The sequence below is a fragment of the Elgaria multicarinata genome, chromosome 3 (assembly GCF_023053635.1).
Source record: "Elgaria multicarinata webbii isolate HBS135686 ecotype San Diego chromosome 3, rElgMul1.1.pri, whole genome shotgun sequence".
NCBI lineage: Eukaryota > Metazoa > Chordata > Lepidosauria > Squamata > Anguidae > Elgaria > Elgaria multicarinata.
In genome coordinates, this window is record NC_086173.1 from 105,132,865 (window position 1) to 105,152,963 (window position 20,099).

Sequence of the window (20,099 nt, forward strand, 5' to 3'; positions counted from 1 at the left end):
ATTTTTATGCCTGGAAAAAGGGATTGTAATGTTTTAAAGCCCTGGGGCCAAACTATTAAAAATGCACATTTGTGGGAACAGGTTTGTTTTTATTCCTCATACCTCTCTAGCGATGTAGCATAAATGTGAATCTAATCTTTAGTGTTCAGTGTCATTTAGGATTAAGCTTCTAGTATGGATGAATAAAAATGGGAGTTCACTTTAAATCAGTGAGAGTGCTAGTACTGGTATAATGATGTTAGATCTTGAAAAGAGATGCTACAGAGAGAAATAGTGTGGGAAGTGTGAACTGAGTTGGTCCATGCATTTGAACCTTAACTTATTGGACTGCCAGTGGAACCACTGTAGCTCAGCGGTAGAGCCCCTGTTTTGCATGCAGAAGGTCTCAGGTTTGATCCCCTGGAAAAACTCTTGCCTGGAGCCACTGCCAGTCAGTGTCGAAAGTACTGGGCTAGGTGAACCAATGGTTTGACTTAGTATAAGACAGGTAGGAACTGTCTCATCTCTGGTCTACCACCACAATCTGTTCAGCAGTGTCTTTTCAGCATTTGAAGAACTATTCTCTTTCAGTAAGGGCCTTCCAACGTTGTGCTTTCTAAGAGGTTTTCTACACGAAGCTGTTAACCTGCTTCATCTACTTTTTGTTTCGTCACAGAATTGAGATCTGAGCACTACACAAGGCGCTTTTCCTTTCCCGTTTTCTGCTACATAATCTCTAGGTGGCAGTGTGGTATAGCACAATTGAACTCTGCATTTTCCTTGCACTAAAAAAAAAAAAAAAGCAGCTCGCCGAAAGTGCTGGCTAGACACAGAAGTGAAACTGGAGGGTCACGTTGTCGTCTAAAGAACCCAAAAACGACAGTGTGTAGGGAATGCCTTGTGAAGAAAAGCCTCAAATGTGTCTATTGTTTTGCTTAAAAATAAACTCATATAACCAGGTTGAGTGCAGAAGATGTTATTAGGTAGAGAATTGGGTATCTCAGGTAATGTAGACTGGATGTATCTACTAGATCTATTAGCAAAACTTAAAACTGAAATCTTGGGAGGAAAAACGTGTTTTGGGAATGCATGGTATGCTCAGTAAGACCACGATGATCTTGAGATCAGCTTCTTCTTTTTTGAAAAGGCTGCATGGCAGCTATTAATGATGGGTGGCTTCTTCAAGACAACCAAGAACCACTCTAATTTTCAAATAATTTTATTAGCATTTCAAAAAGAAATCTTATTTTTGTACACTCTGTATTTTTACACATTGTTAAACATTGGCTGGGGATAAGGTACAGGAAGGAAGAGATGGCATAATCCACTGTTAAATCAGAATTTTTGATGAATTCTTAAGTGTCTCAATAGTTATTCAAACCTAATCTTTCATTGTAACCTGCACAACCCATTCAAACATTAAGGAACATATTATGATCACTGAAGCCAATAGCAATGAAAGGATTACAATAACCTGACTCAAGAAATATCCACAAGGTATCCAGTTGGGGCACTTAAGAGATGGCTCGTGTTTTCCTGATGTTCACCATGTTCAGTGCATGACTTCATGCAAGCACTAAAAGAAATAGAACTGATGAAATGACACAAGATAAAATTGAAGGTGTTCAAAAGATGAGGCTGCTCTTCCAGAAATCTCAGGTTTATTCAACACCTTTCATAAACTCCAGGAATTCTGTTAAAGAAAGAAAGCCAAAGATGTTTGTAACATTTGGCAATTTCGGGGTTGGTGCAATCTCTTGACCTTCCTCCCTTCTCCATCGTGTGTTTGCTGCTCCACATGTGGGATTCCCTTTCCCTGTGGTGAGCTGTGCTTGTGCAAGGGCTATGTGTATTGATTGTCATGCACAAAGCATGGGTTATGCTTTTATTCTGTACTGCTTAATACTTTTCCTGGGCTAAATCACCCTATTATAATTCCTCAAATCAATCTTTTAAGGAAACAATGGCTTGAATCCAAGGCAGAATTAAGCAACTCTAGGCGCGTGGATTTCAATGGACCAAAGTATGCTTAATTCTCTGTTAAGCTGTGGCACTGCTCACATATACACTTCGTTTTCTGTTCCTCTTTCTGGATCATCAAACGCTAATTTCATATATAGAAAATTTATACCAATGGATTAAACATAAACCATTAAGAATTTTTTAAAAAAGAGGAGGCACATTGCGCAAAGATATGTGTTTGATCCAGAGACCAGTACATGCTGCAATGCACCTGAGGACTTCCCCCTTGATTTAGCTGGAAGGAGTTCTTTTGGACTTTAAGGTATAGTTCTGAATCCTAGAATCCTAGAATAGTAGAGTTGGAAGGGGCCTATAAGGCCATCGAGTCCAGTCCCCTGCTCAATGCAGGAATCCACCTTAAAGCATCCCTGACAGATGGCTGTCCAGCTGCCTTTTGAATGCCTCTAGTGTGGGAGAGCCCACGACCTGCTAGGTCATTGGTTCCATTGTTGTATTGCTTTAATAGTCAAGAAGTTTTTCCTGTGTCCAGCCAGAATCTGGCTTCCTGTAACTTGAGCTCATTATTCCATGTCCTGCACTCTGGGATGAGTGTGTGAGGGCCAGGATCTCTTCTCGATCATCCCAGAGTTTCAGTGTTTATGCCCATCTTAAATATATGTCCACCCTCTGCTGCCTTTTAAAGTTCTTGGCTTATATGCAAAATAGCACACATAAAGACATTCACCATCATAGTCAATCTTGCCATCATTATTTTTGTCTCCATCCTTCATCAGTTCCTCAATGTCATCCTCCGTGATGGTTTCTCCTGTAGCCTGCAACATGAGCTTTAATTCATCCAGATCTATGTAGCCATCTGTATTTCTGTGAAAGGATGGAAGAGCTCAAAAATGGAAGAGTTCTGCTTGCAATTATTTCTTAGGCATTTCTCACCAAGGATTCCATTACAGCTAAGTGCCTATTCAAACACCGTATCCCCTGTGATACATCAAGGCAATAAGCAAAAGGTGTTAGTCATTAATCTCTTTATTGTAAGAGACATGATCATGTGGGATTTGTGTGAGCCCTAAGCTTTTGAAAGAAAGGACTGGCAAGCAACAGTGATAATTTACCAATAAAGCCAATACAAAATATAATACCAAAATCATAGCTAAAGTTTTGGTTCCTACTTCACAGCTGGCCCATGAGTGAGGAAAAAACAACAGTTGCAGCTAAATCCAAGTAACATAATAATGGTGATCAGCAAGTCTTACGATATAAAGGGTGGGGGAGCGGAGCAGCAGCATGGACAGCCTTTAATATTGAAATGCTAATTGCGTCTTTTACTTTTCTTGTGCACCCATCACTGGCCTCAAAAGTTCCAGTGGCAGCAGTAACCAGATTCCCTTTCCAGCAACTCCACCTGGTAAGATGTGTTTGTCCTTTCTTTCAAACTCAGACCAAGTAGCCTCTAATGTGTGCTTTCGTATCTTCTAAGCTACTGGACAGAACTCTGTGGCAACTGTTGACAAGCAGCACAACACAGTGGTCAGGTCCTATTGTGATCGCTAAGTTCAGCTAAAATGTGCTCTTTTGACCTGTAACATCTGTGCACTGTCCATACCTAAAATCTCACAGAAAGGTGTTCCGAGAGGCTCTTTCACACTTGTGGTGACTTGCAAAGTCTAGGCCTCACTGGTAGGGACTTAATTGCCTCTTACCTTCTGAGACTAGACAGGTAGCAACTAGGGAATAGGGCCTTCTTGGTGATGGCACCTTCATTGCAGGATTTTCTCCTCAGGGACACTAAGGCAGTGGCACCTATACTTTATTAGTAGTTAGGTGCCAAATGTAGACAATTTTCTTCTGAACTTTTAATTGATGTTTTAATTCTGCCATTGCTGTTTTACTGCTGCTTTTTGCTGCTTTTATTGTTGTTGTTTTCTGGCTTCATTGTATGTTTATAGTGATTTTTAATGTGGCTGTTCCAAGCCACTTCAGAAGTTTTATACTGAAAGGCAGGATAGAAATGCTATCAGTCTATCTATCTGTCTATAAATAAATATTCATACTAAATAAATGTTGGGTAGTAATAATATTAGGCTTTTTTTAAAAAAAAAAAAAGTGCTCTTAAAAATGTGTGTCTGGAGGAGACTCGTCAAGTTAACAGTTTATTAGCATTCAAGAAAGCTATAAAGACTGATCTCTTCCGGCAATCCTATCCAGTGAAATTTTAGGATGTTTTTAGGATGTTTTAACAATTGTATATTATGTTTTAATTCAGTTTTATATATTTTATATTTACTGTTGTTCCCCGCCTCAATCAATGTGGAGAGGTGGGTAAGAGATACATTTATTATTATTATTAAAAAAAATTGAAAGTTGCATATATAATATTTTTTAGCCTATAGACCTAAGCAAGGACAGCATAGAAATATTTGTTTAAAAAACCAAACCTGAGATTATATTTTATGCTTTGATCTTTTAAATGTTTTAATCTGCTCTGAGTACTCAGGGCAGCCAAGGATGACAATCTATATCTGAACCCCAATAGATACAGAAAAACTGCATTCTCCATTGACACTGTCACTTGTCATTTGCTACATCAGCATGATCTCCGAGGCTCAGGACACTTCCTGCATTCCACTCCCTTGAGTGGCTTTAGGGTAGTACCTAAACATGCCAAATCCTTCTCATGACACTAGCACATGACCCAGGACTAGCTAATTGTAGTTTGAAATACTTCAGTGCAACAGAGCTTGCACAATTTATTTTATTTATTTATTTATTTATTTATTTATTACATTTTTATACTGCCCAATAGCCGAAGCTCTCTGGGCGGTTCACAAAAATTAAAACCACAAAAAAAATCCAACAAGTTAAAAACACAATTACGAAATACAGTATAAAAAGCGCAACCAGGATAAAACCACACAGCAAAGTTGATTATAAGATTAAAATACAGAGTTAAAACAGTAAGATTTAAATTTAAGTTAAAATTAAGTGTTAAAATACTGAGAGAATAAAAAGGTCTTCAGCTGGCAGTACAGTGCAATGCAACATGGTTTGCGCAACCTTGTCCTATTAAAAGTGATGTTTTACTTCAGAAATCTTTGTCTGAGGCTAATGTCAGGAGGACAGGATGATTCCCAACTTCACAAATGGATATAGTGTTGTTGTTTTTAGTTCTGCTGTTTATTATGAGTTAAATGATCTTATCTTTAGCACAGTAGAGTTACACAGAAGTGTAAATTTTAACACAGAAGTTTCTTTTGTGTACTTATGCATATGTCTGAAATGCAATACATACCATTTCCTTCCCTACATACTGAAGGAGCTCAATGCCATTTACCTGGGAGTAAGCCCCTTTAAACCTGAATGGGAGAAACTTCTGAGTAGACACACATAGGATTGTGCTGTCAGTGTATTTTACTGTATTTGCTTCTAATCTGTTTTTAACCTTTTATAAGTTACTTTTTGGCTGAAGAGCAGCTAACTGATCTCTTAAATCTCTACAGAATCCTTTGATTCATATCAGAGCAGCTGAAGAAAGTGGAAGCTTCAAGACATTCTGTTATGTTAGTCACTGTAATATATAAATATTATTCAAAATCTTTTGTCTTGCATTAATAATTCTTAAAGCATATTCTTAAAGCAAATAATTCTTAATCGCTGCTGTTTTTATCTTGGTTGTGCTTTTATATTGTATTTTATATTATGGTTTTACACTTGAATTATCTTAATTTTGTAAACCGCCCAGAGAGCTTCAGCTATTGGGCAGTATAGAAATGCAATAAATAATTAAATAAGCAAGCAATATAGTGCTCCATCACACGTAATTCTCCCCCCTGCTTTGCCTCTGCATTTTTTACCTCCGATACTTTTGCTTGTTTTCTCTTCCACTCCACCCCACCCCTTCTCTCTCTCCCTCCAGTTCATTGGTTGCTCCTCCCCACCTTTAACAAGACAGGTCTTGTCAGATGACTACTTCAACTAGACCACCTTTCTGCCCACCAAAAATGGAACAACCCTTTAGTCTGGCTCTTTGAGGGCATCAAGGGAGTACAATCCTGTCTCTGCAGAGATTTGGGCATTGTACGATTTTCAAAAAATGCTTTCGAGCCTGGGATGCAAGGCTTGGATTTTATACTGAGCCTTGGAGCCAGCTGCTGGGAGAGGTTGCTTTTCCCTGCCAGGACCTGATGCAATTCATTCAAGCCAACAGCAAGGCTCCCATCACAGCACATGCCCCCAACAAAGGAAAACACGCTTAGGGAAAATAATCCAGACTTTAGGCGCTCTAGGAAAAGGCTGGGAAAGAGGTGGGGTGTCAGCAGACAGACAGGCATGGCATCATGTGAGTACTGCACTGCAAATCTGCACACCAGGCATGGTGAGGTACACTAAATCTCTGGTGTGATGGCTCTCATAAATGTATAATTTTACTAGATACAGAAATCTGTTTGTTCCAATATTTTATTGGCCATATTATTAAGTTTCCATAATACCTCTCAATTTGCATTAGACTAGGACATAATGGAATCCAGGTAGCTGGTTTAAAATTCAGATTCAAACAACATCCATGCTATCAATTCTCTTTGATCATGCTGTTCTATCCTATCTGACAGCTATGCAAATATTTCCCAGAGAACAGGAGTGATTTCCCTAACCAGATTTCCATACTCTTATATTTAATCTACATATAGATGAAGGACATTTTTATCTTGGCTACTTCAAAAGCGGCCATCTCCTCACAAAAGACTCTGACCTGACTCTGAATCAAAAGATTTAATTCCTATAAAATAGGAGGGTTTGCTTTGCTACCAGGGATGTGATTAGTTCTATTTAGAGACACCTCTGTTTCCATGAACATAACCCACTTAGCTTTGATGGAAACAGAGAAGGAATGTTTCTCCCTAGAAGCCATGCATTAAGTAACATGGATGCATTGTGTCTTGCCTTGACTTTTCTAGCCTAACAGAGCCTTTCCCAACTGGACACCCTCCAGTTGATGCAACTCCTTTAATTCCCAGCCAGGAATTCTATGTCTGGGAATTATGGGAGCTGCAGTCACCTAGTTGAGGAAGGCTGATGTAACATATAAACTTGGGCAGTGTGTTAATAAGAAATGTATTTTAAGTTTAAGTTTCTTATTCGACCGAACTGATGTCCTCTTATCCTTAAGTTTCTATTTAAGCCTCTTTCAAAATTTTGCTTACGCCTCAGCTTTATTGATTTCACCTTATGTGGGGCCTGTTAATAGGTTGCTTCTTTCTATGTCATTCTATTTACATATGAATGAAAGAACCCATGAGCCAGGGCCAATGACTTGGTTCCATCCTGGGGTGGGGAGGTCACATGGTTCCTTCCTTCATCTATGCTTTACTGGAGCAGCTTTGAAAGAAGTCACAGGGAACTGGAGTCATGTATTAACTGTTCTTTAGGAAAGTGAGGACAGAAAGGCTTATCTATAAAAATAAAGGAGGATGTGTGTCTGTGGGCGTCTTTACAATAAGGGGAAAGCATATTGCTTACCTGTGGCATTTATATTTTCTGCTTTTGGGGGCGATTTTTATGGGCTTAATTTCATGGATGGAGAAGGGAAACCATGTGGTTTGAATTCAATATTTCCCTTCCATTCAGTTCCATTCAGTTTCATTGAGACAGCGCCATCTAGTGGTGGAAGATCACACTTTTTCAGATGTTACCACTTTGAAAATGGTTCTTTTCATGACGGAATTTCCAACGGGTGTGCGGGAGACATCCTGATCCTTCATGATGTCATTTAAAAAACCCACAAACTTTCTTCAGGGGTCAAACACAAGCATGCAATAAATCACTCATTTTTAAAGGAGCCTTGTATCTGTCTATTTGGCAGTGCCATAGCACCAAGACAGTGAAACCTAGTCACCTGAAACTTGGCATGCGTACTAAGGGGACCCTGGGTTGTGCACCTCAGGGTTATTTTGTTTTAAAAATGCATTAATACATTTCTATTAATTTAAATGTGTTAATGTGGTTGAAGCCTGCAGTAACACCTTCAGCTACTAGGGGCAGACTCTCCTACCCAGGGGAATGGAGTGGCCCCTCCCTCAGGGAGCTGTAAGGATGTACCATGGCAGGGCGAGCGGGGGGCGGATGAGCGAGCGAGGGGGGCGAGTGCAGGGGGCAAGCGCGGGGAGACGGGGAGCGAGTGAGCGGGGGCGGACATGCTGAGCGGGGGGCGGATAAGCGAGCGAGGGGGCAAGCAGGGGGCAAGCGGGGGGGGCGAGTGGACGAGCAAGCAAGTGGGCAAGTGGGGTGAGCGGATGGGCAATTGAGTGGGGGGAGCGGACTGGCATCAAACATTGGGGGAAATCGGGGGCAGGGGGGAGCAGGGAACCCTTTATTTTTATTTTTTTTAAAAAAAGCCTTACCTGCTCGTTGGTGCGCTCCTGCGCACATGGCCCTTTAATTTTTTAAAAAACATGGCTGACGCGACAGGGCTTTCTCTTACCCTGTCGCGTGTTACATCTAGCTAGGGGCAATGGCCCACGCTAGCTGCAGCGCAGCATCACCCCTACTCCCCACCGGATTATCAGGTAGGTCTAGCAAGGCCCACAGTGAAGAGGGAGTGTGGAAATTAGTTGGCTTTTTCTTGTGTATTTCTACTAGTCATCCAAGGTACGGGTGTGAGAACCACGCTGGCTCACGTCAATCACTCCCTAGTTCCATGACAAAAGCTAACCATGGCACTTACTTATCGAACATCCTGAAGAGATCTGAAAGTTCCTCTTCTGATTTTCCTTTGCTGTCATCTTTCATACACCTGACCATCATAACCAAGAACTCATCAAAATCTACAGTGCCACTGCCTGCCAATGGGGAAAGAAAACAATCAAGGTAAATTTATCTCTCAGCTTGAAAAAGCTCCAATCAATATTGTTTTAGATTCCAAAACATGGCCAAGTAAGAGTCAATTACAATGCTGTAAGATACTGGAGCAGCTGATAATGGTTAATTTTTGCTTCAAATTTGGACAATTCTGTAAATTGTTGTCTCTCACATCAGGGGTTATCAAACTTTTGGGGCTATATTAAACCCATTTTACCAGGATGCTTATAACCAGCCAAAAGGAATAGCTCACCATCTTCATCTACTTCATCAATCATCTCCTGTAGCTCCTCAGGGGTTGGATTCTGCCCCAGCATTCTCATCACCTTTCCCAGCTCCTTTGTGCTGATACATCCATCCTCTGCGCCCAGGACAAAGATATCAAAAGCAGCCTTGAATTCTGGGGAAAGTAATGAAATCAGTGATTTGTAGTGTTGAATTTAATAATAGTGAGAAAGTGTCAAAGCCCAATCCAGCCTTTCCCAAACTGGTGCTCTGGACTACAATTCCCATCACCCACAGCCAGCATGACAATTGGGCATGCTAGTTGGAGATGTTGGGAACTGTATTCCAACACATCCAGAGGGCAACAGGTTGAGGAAGGCTGGAATCTACATCAAACTATAGATTCCAGTTATGATAGACAGAAAATCCCCATCAACTTTCCACACCTTTCTTCCAGTGATGTCAAATTGCTTGTCTCTCTCATATAGATCAACTAAGATCAACAGGGTAAATGAATTGTTGTAAACCGCCCAGAGAGCTTCGGCTGTGGGGTGGTATATAAAAGTAATAAAATAAATAAAAATAAATAAATAACTTAGTTTCTCACAAGGATATTAAGCAAATAACCAGCTCCCTTAACATTACAGATGGTTGAAAGAATCCAGTGCAGCTGTAGCTAGCTAATACCCTGGGACTTTCTGTGTTGTCATATCTCAGCTCCACATACCTGTGATAAGTACAGTAATTTGTTTTATATCTGTAACCACCTTAGTTGTTGTTTGATACTTAACAACTTTTAAAAAATTATTTGGAGGCACTTCATTAGAAAGAGACTACAACAATTTATCAAAATGGCCACATTCAACTGAAGGTGGCAAGGACATATCAGTTATTTCATTGGTTCTGGATTGTACTGAACGTGTTGTTATTTTTAATTTAATAAAAGACATGAAATACAATCAAGGGAGGGACAATAGCTCAGAAATTGTGTGTATATACAGGGATCGCAGGGAGCACCTTTATAGATTTTCTGCAAAGAATTTTGAAGTGAGCTGAGTTCCACTAGGCAGCCCTGAAGGAAAAGAAAGGGAGAGTGCTGTTTCACCCTTGATCTGCTTGTGGGTCCCAGGCCAACAGCTAGTTGGCCACAGTGTGTCCAGATGGATCCTTGGTCTGATCCAACATGGCTCTTCTCATGTTCGCTGTCTGACTTCTTCTTGATGAGATTAATTAATGGGACATCAGCCCTCAAGATTGCTTCTTTTTCCTCTGCCTGGACTGCTATATGTGTAGCGTGGGGGATAGGGGGACCCCCAAAATTGGGCAGAGGGACATGCATACAAATGACACATTCTGAGATTCCATTTTCTATACAACCGTTAAAGATATGGGAGTCCTGTGCTCCTTTTCATATGGTCAGCCTAGGCGGTCCTGAAATGGATCTGCCACTTCCTGAAGCATGATTGGTTGGGGCAGAAAGGAGCCTTTTCTGTTGTAACTTAGAGAGACGTTCAGTTGGCTCCTTCTTTCTTAAGATTCAGGTGAACTGCCAAGAACTTTTGACTTCATCAGCCTTTTAGTGTGAGTTAAGTTCTATCTCCCTGTTGTGGTTGTTTTGTTGAATAGCATTATCCTACTCTTGGTTTTATTGTACAAAAATGCTTTTAGTCATTCAAACTCTTCTTATTGTGTATTATATATGTTATGGACTTTTTTGTATGCTACTTTGAGTTTAATTTATAAAGGTACAAGCCTATGCATGTTCAGACAGGAACAAAAATCCCACAGTTCCCAGTATTCCCCACCCAGCCATTTAAGCCAGGGCATGCTGGGAGTTGTAGGACTTTTTTCTGTCTAAACATGCGTAGGATTGCACCCTAAAGAAATATTTTGCCGATTGGTTAACTTCCATTGCTGATGGCTCTCAACTTGTGCCTAAGTATTTTCATTCAAATTGCAGACTATACCAATGGAGCAAACTGCCCCTTTGTGAGATGATTGGGAAGATAAATGGCATATACCTACCATTTTTCTGTTCTTCTGTCAACTGCTCAACCTGTTATTAAAATAAAGACCCAAATCATTATTAATCATACAGTCTGCATATAATTATTTGTATATTTAGACATCCTGGTAATTCATTCAAGTAGAGTCCCATAGTGCTAAGCCATGTCATCCTTCCCCAACCTGGTGTCCTCCAGATATTTTGGACTTTAACTCCCATAAGCCCCATCCAGCATGACCAATAGTTACAAATGTTGGGAGTTGTAATCTGAAACATTTAGAGGGCACCAGGTTTGAGAGGCCAGCGTATCTTAGGGTGACCATATGAAAAGGATCTTCAATGCATAGAAAAGGGAATTTCAGCAGGTGTCATTTGTATATATGGAGAACCAGGTGAAATTCCCTCTTCATCACAGTTAAAGCTGCAGGAGCTATACTAGAGTGACCAGATTTAAAAGAGGGCAGGGCTCCTGCAGTTTTAACTGCTGTGATGAAGAGGTTGCCCCCTGCCTCTGTATCTCCCTCCCCCAGGATATCTGTAGGGCTCCTTCACTGCCTGCATTTAGGAGAACAGGTAAAACTGTTCTTTTAGTTAGACTTTTAAACCTCCTATATATTTTATGAGTTTTGTTGTTTGTTTATATTGTTTTATTGTCTATTGTGTACACTGCTTTAATCCTCTTAGGGAGGAAAAGAAGGATATAAACTATTTTCAATAAATCGCTTAAGTGACTCAATGAATCTAGTAGTCCATAGAGATAACCATCATTTTTGTGGGAAATGTGGAGCTAGAAATATTTCTATTTAAATATTTTCTCTTCCGTATGTCTGTGTTGTGTTTAGAAATTTTGTTAAACTCCCATCTTCGAAAGATAGAACCTTAATCATCTCTTATTCCACTCATTTCCAAACAGTTACTAAGTCCCATCTCCTTCATTTCATTATCTCCAAGATCTACCCTTCTGCTCTGTCCCTTCTTGTCTTTGTGCTTACATGTCATTTAACAGCAATCTCGTTCCATTCTATCCTTTTCTCCTGCAGTCAGTTTAGAATATTTGCTAAAAACACAAACTCCCAAGCCCTCAAACTTGCTCCTTATGAAGTTCTGCCTCAGATTTCTAATCCTGCTTTTTAAAGCAGGGGTGGACAACTTCTGGCCCTCCAGATGTTTTGGCCTACAACTTCCATCAGCCCTGACCAGCGTAGACAATGTTAAGGGTCAATGGGACTTATAGGCCAAAACATCTGGAGGGCCATAAGTTGCCCATCCCTGTTTTAAAGCTCTCCACTTTTCTTCTCTGGCTATTCTCCAATGTCTCCTGCAGTCATTTTTGCTCTTTCTCTCTCTCCTAATACTAGAAGTTTGGGTTTTCCAATGAAATGGATTCAGGGGCACATCTAAACGGGCTCTTTAAATCAGCTTACCTCCTCATTTTCCCGTTGTTTGACACATGACACAGCCGCAAAGTCACGGCAATGCGCATATTTGTACCTTCAATTATACAATGACTTTTCCAAAACCTTTGCGTTTACCCTGCTTTATCCCTTATATGTTGCTGGGGGGTGTAAATTCAGCTTTTGTGGGCGTAGCTTTGAGGGCAGGACAAAGTGATATCATATCTTGCCCATTTCCCGCCACACCTCTCATTTCCCATACCTCTCTCATGCCTGCCTGTTTCTGCAAGCAAGATTGTAGTTACGGGCACCAATTTCAATGGAAATAAAAGGGGGTTAGGTCGGCAGAGCAGTTGTCATGTCTAACCCTACTGCCCCTGTTTCGGGAGAAGGGGTTTCAGGTAATCAATCAGAATCAGATTCAGAACTAGAAGATGCAGTGCCAGACACCAGCCAGACCATACCAATGGGAGAGGAAGCTCTCATGGGAGATTCCTCAGCTGAGAATCAGCCCACTCCAGAGCTTATCTTCTCAAAGCCAAATCCTACACCCTCAGAGGGAAACGAAAAAGCTTCCAGGGGTGAGCATCCTGAAACACTAACTGATGCTAGAATCCGCGGGAAGCTCAAACGCATAGTGCGTAAAGAAGCTGTGAGAAAGTTGGAGAGATTGCGCCAGAACCTACCACCGCACTCTCTCTCTCTCTCTCTCTCTCTCTCCTTGAATGGACAATTGTCTTGCTTAGTTTGCATAATAATTGTTTAAGGCGTTGTTACAAAGAGGTAGACGCTATTCAGGTTAAAGAGACGTTTGTTGCTTAATAAAAGCTTTGTAGATTACTTAGCAAGCCTCATCATTTACCTCCCATTAAAAGTACGAGAGCTTAAGAAGAACACAATAGCAGTCCGCCTTTGTATTGTATGGGTAGACGGGACCTCACATCACATAAAGTCCATTTAAAGAGACAGCACTTAAGGAGGTAGACTGGGCACTCGATTGTATACACAATGCTGCATAGATCAGTAGACCGGGCCATAGATCGGTAGACTGGACCACCATTTCACGGAAGAATTGAAGGGAAATGAATGGGAGTAATCACCATTTTGGGTACCAAGGTGTGCGCATCCTGCAGGTATTTACCTGCACAGATGCAAAGGATCGTGAGACCATGGTTGAGATTTGGTCATCGGGGGCATACCTTCCCCAACATCATGGAACTTTGTTGTCACCATTTCATTTTATCTTCCTTAGTTCTTTAATATAAGTAAATTTTGGTATGTAGATTTTAAATTATATGTTTAGTCATCTGGGCGTGCAAATTTCTGTACCCTTGTGTGTGTGCATATATGCAGAGGTGAGCATAAAGAACATATTTTTTTTAAAAAGAAAAGGTTCCCACCCACGTGGAGCAACCTCGCTCCGCAAGGGCTCATATGACAGGATTCCCCCCTTTAAATTGAAGGAATAAAGCGCTGTAGCTGCTGCAGTATGACGGTGTGGGAGGAGAATCGAATCACAGAAAATACAGGTTAAAAAATAATGAGGCGCAATCCTGGCGTCTTATAGATGAAGGCCTGGACAAAGCAAAGAACGTATCCACCCAACACATCATTATTTGTGGAATTTGGGTGTTGGCCATTGGCCATTAACTTAGGTTTTAAAAGGGGATTAGACCAATTTACAGAAGATAAGACTATCAGTAGACCAGGGCTGGTGCAAGATACTTTGCTGCCTGAGACAAAGGAAAAGATGACACCTTCCAGAAGTTGACTGGACTCACAGTTGAATCTTATTTCAACACTGGCCACAGAACAGCATCCTCCACTCCACCTAGGGGCAGCAAGCCAGCTTAAGGGGTACAGAACAGGCTACTTCCAACGGAGGGGAATGGCTGGGGTGCTCAGGAGGAATGGTGGGAAGGGGGCTGCCACTGTTTCCCTACACATACACCAGTGTCTGCTACCCGAGGCAGCTGCCTCACTCTGCCTAATAATAGGGCCAGTCCCTGCAATTGTGATGAGTAAAGATGGCTAAAGGGAATTTTCAGGTTTAAAGGCTGTATGCCACTGCTGAGAGGAATAGTGGAAGAGAGCTATTGCCCTTGTGCTTTGCTTGTGGATACCATAGAGGCATCTGGTTAGCACTCTGGGAAACAAGTTGCCAGACCACATGGTCTACTGGTTCTGCAGGACTTTTCTTATTTTTTATTCTGTGTTCCATTCCTTACATATCATTACCATGGCAGGGACTACTTTGTCCCCTTCTCCCACTCAGGATTCCCCCCCCCCCCATTATTGTCCTCAGTACTTCCTTTTCTCTTTTTATTAGAGCACGTTTTTCCCCTTCTTTTAAGACCCCTTTCAAGATCAAGGGCATGTCTACACCAGCCCTATATCCCGGGATCGTTCCTGTGCATCCAAATGCCACACAGGGGATCCTGGGAGCAGGCAGGGACGTTCCCTCCATTTTCCTGGGATAACCCTTAGGTGTAGAAAGGGCCCAAGTCTCACAACTTTAGCAACACTTTTCTGGAGCAACCCTAGCCTCAGTTTAAATATATGTGGATCTGCTGCCACCTGACCCAATACCGATTGTCACTCCAAATCTTCCTCGTCTATGGGGAATGACTCATTGTTCTGTACAGCCCATTGTTGCACATCATTAACTGTAAATAAATGTTAGAAATGGCACTGGCCACGTTAGCCATTGACCAATGCCTCTTTTGTGTTGCCAAAGAAAGTTATGACCCACTGTTCCTTATTCCTGATCAGCAGCACTCTACCGTTGTGTTTCTCTTCTGATAATCTCTTCAGAATAAACTGAGACTCATAAATAAATTTGTAAAGCCTTTTGCAGCTATAAAGTTTGTTGTGGAGCCAGAACTGCCCTATAAAAGTACTGGTCTATAAAAACAATCAATCTTACTAAGGTGGCATTCTATTTAAAAAGAACAAGCTCCAGAAAATGAATGACAGAGGAGAAGGAGGAGTAGGACTATCTATATTAGAAACAGATTACAATAGCAGCAAGTCTTCTGTTCGAAATTTCATAGTGAAAACTGATCCCATTTATCTAAGCCGCTGTGATGGAAATGGAGCAGCTGGGAGCTGCTTTTTCATTGTAACAGTTAAACAAAAAAACAAAACAAAAAACAAACCAACTCTTCATATCCTCAACAACCCAGGATAGCAGGAGACAGCAAACAAATGCCTCTTGTCCTTCTGTGTGTCCCACATAACTTGACTATTTTGGCATGCAGGCTATTTTTATGCCCTAGTGACTGAGTTGCTGGTAAGAAAGATAACACTTCTGATTGTTCACAGAGGCTGATTGACATTGGTATTTATCACTGGAGACTTTTATCCAGACACATGTCCCCGGCAATGTTCTTTGTGGAGTTCACAGGCCTTTGTAAAACCATTCCAAACTTAGCTCTGCCTAAGAGATGTGAGTGGGCAAGGTGATAAATTCACTGGATTCCTCTGGTCCACATGAGTATTTAAACACGTTTGGCTGCATCATTCAATGCACATTTAAATGTGTTGTCAACTTTGCAGTAAATTAATAAAATGGCCGTAACATTTCATCTCCAGCTAGACTGGTTACTGCCTTTTTATGTGGCGTCATGATGAGAGTATTGCATTCGGACAAGAAAGACCTGAATTCAAATCCTCACTCTGCCATAAACCTTTTTGGGTGGACTCGCCTAACCTGCAGAATTGTTGTGAGGAAAAATGAAATAACTGCCCTGAGTTCCTTGGAAACATGATGTGATACAAATGTTTATTTATTTATTTATTTATTTATTACATTTCTGTACCTCCCAATAGCTGGAGCTCTCTGGGCGGTTCAGAAAAATTAAAACCATTCAAAGTATAAAACAACAGTATAAGCCATAATAAAATCAATATGTATAAGGCTTCACTCTAGGCCAGCCATCCCCAATACAGGGCCCTTAAGATGTTTTGAACTATAACTCCCACCGTACCTTACCATTGGCCAACCTGGCTGGGGCTGTCTGATGGGACTTGCAGTTCAAAATGTCAGGAAGAAACCAGTTTGGGGAAGGCTGGTCTAAACTAAGACAACTCATAAAGGCAAAAAAGCAGGCTATAAAACCTTAAGCTTGGGGACCAAATCCAACCATCACAGGGGCCCAATCTGGGCTTCTGGGATTCCCCAGTTGGCCACACCCCTTTCCCCCAACCATCAATCATTTGGTGGCTTCCTGGCTTTTGTGCAGTTTTCTTCATTCTAAAAGGCCAATCTCTCTCTCTCCTAAGGCTTCATTGCTAACAGTAAGAGCTTTAAGGTACAATATGCTGGTATTTTTGGCTCCACACTCTTTGCCTCTGTCCCTGCCCACCACTGGAATGCGGCCCCAAGAGATTCCTGGGGTAAAGCATCATCTTATTGTCCAAGCCCACAATGGACAATGCAAGAATTTTGCTTCTGACATCACTGATAAATAACGTACTGGATATCTTTAATTCTCGTGCTATAACACAGGAATACCTGTAATTTCCCTCACCAGTAAGAAGGTAAAAAATAATCAAGAGATATAAGAGCACTTTACTAAAAGTGCAATAAACACTGCTGTTGACAACAGCAATGAAATTTTCTTTGGTGTATTTATAAGCTTATTATCAGTAGCATTATGATTTCCTCAAAATATGGACTGTGCAATTCAATAACCGCCAGCTGGGATTCAGTGGTTTGTGAATTGTAGCCTTTTTTCATCGTATGCAAAAGAAAGAAAACAGAATCAAGATACCACAGAGCTGTAAGATGTTGTCTTGGCTATTCCTTTTATTTAAAAGGAACCTTCCACATTTTAGACAAAAATGTGCCCACAAACCAAACATTGTTTTGCCTTGCTGAATTATTTACAGCATTGAGCAGCTGTTTAAACCTACTTTGGGGAGCTTAGCATTCACCAGGATATGCTCAAGGCAGGAATCCTCCTTCTTCCATCTGTCTTATTAGGGTTTCTTAATAACAGTCTTAACCACAGAAGAACATACACCCGATTAATCTACAAATATAGCAAGATTCTTCCCACAATGAAAACGGAATTAGGAAGGGTATCTCTATTATTGTCATTGGTTTCTCCAATTTCTCCTTTGACTTATTTTCTGAGCTAAATTCCTGAAGTTTAGTCAATTGGGATTTTGTGACCTTTCCCTCATTAAACACAGTATATTACTTTATCATTCATTTCATAGAAAAGTGGTTGAAGAACCATAGATACAACAATTGTAAAAGTATTATTGCTTGAGTAATTTCATTGCTGTTTATCAAGGGTAGCAGAAGGGAAGATAGTAAAGATTCAAGAACAAATTCTTCAGCTTGTGAGAGGAACTTCTGAAAAATTGCATTTTACTATAAAAAGAAGAAATAGTTGCACTGGGAATAATAAAAAATAATTGTTGCATTGGCAATAATAATATTGGCTATAATAACAAGTAGATTTCAAATGGTATCTAGCAGTGGAATCCTATGCAGAATTAAGCATGCCTAAGCCTATCAAAATAATAGGCTTAAACACATCTATCTCTGTGTAGGACTGAGCTAAAATACAAGCTTAGCCTTTCATAAGAACATAACCTGGTACGACTTCATTAAAGTAATCTCACAATACATTTGTACAAGAAATTGCTTGGAAGAAGAACAGTATGACAAATCTCTGCACCATATGCAAAACTTAAATCAAAAGTTTTACATTTAGCATTCATAATAAAAATTATGTTAACATAATTTAACATTTGTAGCATCCACACTGAATATTTATACTCATTGTACCTTGTTAAGATACATGCAGCATAATCCTAAACATGTTTACTCAGATGCAAGATCCAGCCTCAAATTTATATTACCAGGTATGAAAATCGTACTTACTGCTGCTTTGTAAATATCATCCATGGTTAGTTATTGCAGGTCAGGAGCTGGGTTGAGATGACAAAGTGTACAGAGACAAATATCAGGTCTCTGCCAGCTCTCTGTCTCTTGAAGCCTTGCTTATATAGCAGGCTGTCAGCCCCAAATGTGTCAGTCAGGAACTGCTGATGATCACTACACAGCCCAGCATATACACACCCGTGAAAGGCCATGCTATCCATTCCAAGCAAGACTCTTTGCCCGGTCTTAAGGGGAGGTATGCAAAGTTTGTTACAGCTGACATTTCCAAAGCCAGATCCTGATTACACTGATGGTTTTCTTTTTTACTTCAGTGGATACAGAACTGAAGTACAACCTGATGCTTGCTACACTTAGACTTATTTCAGGAATCAGATGGCACAAGTAAAGAATGTTGAGTCTCACAGTCCACATTTGCTGCAGGCTTTAGCACTGCTGACCCCACATCCATCCACATGACAGATAGGGATGATTGCAAAAACGAAGTTCGCTGTGTAGTAGGAACAGCTGATTTTTCCACCAGCAGAACACAAGTGTCTTCCTAGAAGAACTATCTCTTTTAAAGAAACACTTTCCAAGATTCCACATGTGTATTAGACTGCCAAAGATAGGAACATGTCCCTGTTGCTTGCAGATGTGCACTTTAAGGCTATCGAGAATCAATTCCAATGTATGCCTTCCACAGGCAAGTGTACTGTACCGTCTGCTGCCCTATGGAAGCATCTCATTGTATGGAGATTGCTTGTTTGAAAGCAGTTTCCCAAATCAAAATTTCACTGGATAGTTCCTCAAGGAGAATAAGAAGAGTTTTAATTTTTGTGAACTGCCCAGAGAGCTTTGGCTATTGGGTGATATAAAAATAAAATAAATAAGAGCCTGGAAATTCTGTCAAACAAGCAAAAAAAAACCTCGCCGCAGGAGCATTTTGAAGTTGTACTACATGATTCTTCCTGTTCTCGGCAAGAATCTGTGCGAGTTGGTAGCATTCTTATTCTTGGCAAAGCAATTTGTTCTGTCATTCAGGGAGAGGCCTTGGTATTGAGAGTATTTCTATGCAACAAGAAAGAATCTCTCTCTCCATTGATTCAGAGCTCCCTCCTCTGTCCAATTGTGTTGCACACGACTCAAAGCGAGCCCAAAATTTAACTCACGTAGAGTTTGCATGTGTTCATTCAATGAGTGGTGGTACATTGTCAATAGAAGACATTATTTTACATGGATTCCCAGAGGGGTAGCCGTGTTAGTCTGTTGCAGCAAAAACAAGGAGTCTTAAAAAACAATACATTTATTCTGGCATAAGCTTTCATGGACATTGTCCACTTCATCAGATGCAGATTGGCAGATTTATATGCACATTTTGGTGTTGAGGGAGATGTAAGTGGTAGAGCAGCTGCTTTGCATGCAGAAGGTGCCAGGTTCAATTCTCAGCTTCTCCAGGTAGGGCTAGGATCCTGCATAAAACCTTGGAGAGCCACTGACAGTCAGGGGGAGTCTACCCCAGCCATTTATTACAGGATTGTATCATAGTCATCACTAACTGGTCTCATGACGCACAGCTGCTCCCATAGTGATCTCGGGTCCACCACTCACGTTTTCCAGAAAATCCCTGACGGCTTTTGTTGCGGTTTTTCCAGCTCTCTCACATCCATTGCGAAGAACACTTGCAGTGTGTCCCCCTTTGCGAGGTCGTTGTTTGCCATGAGTTCCGGGCTCAGCGAACAGCCAATTAAGTTGTGAGGGGCATGTG

The 20,099-nt window shown here is 40.9% G+C and overlaps 1 protein-coding gene across 1 annotated transcript; it reads right to left on the reverse strand.

The window, feature by feature from the left end:
* Positions 1-1,182: 1,182 nt before the first annotated feature.
* TNNC1 (troponin C1, slow skeletal and cardiac type) lies at positions 1,183-18,447 on the reverse strand. Its single transcript, XM_063123378.1, has 6 exons — positions 18,335-18,447; positions 11,062-11,092; positions 9,065-9,211; positions 8,678-8,792; positions 2,687-2,823; positions 1,183-1,672 (listed from the first exon to the last, which is right to left on the reverse strand). The coding sequence occupies exons 1-6, from the start codon at positions 18,356-18,358 to the stop codon at positions 1,641-1,643; spliced, it is 486 nt and encodes a 161-aa protein (XP_062979448.1). The 5' UTR covers positions 18,359-18,447; the 3' UTR covers positions 1,183-1,640.
* Positions 18,448-20,099: the final 1,652 nt, after the last annotated feature.

Bases quoted from the DNA above. Each gene is read 5' to 3' on its own strand.
- TNNC1 (XM_063123378.1), bottom strand. From the start codon at position 18,358: ATGGATGATATTTACAAAGCAGCA. The intron at 11,093-18,334 runs GTAAGTACGATT...TTTTAATAACAG, and splicing joins ATGATATTTACAAAGCAGCA to GTTGAGCAGTTGACAGAAGA. The intron at 2,824-8,677 runs GTAAGTGCCATG...ATCCTTTCACAG, and splicing joins CTCTTCAGGATGTTCGATAA to AAATACAGATGGCTACATAG.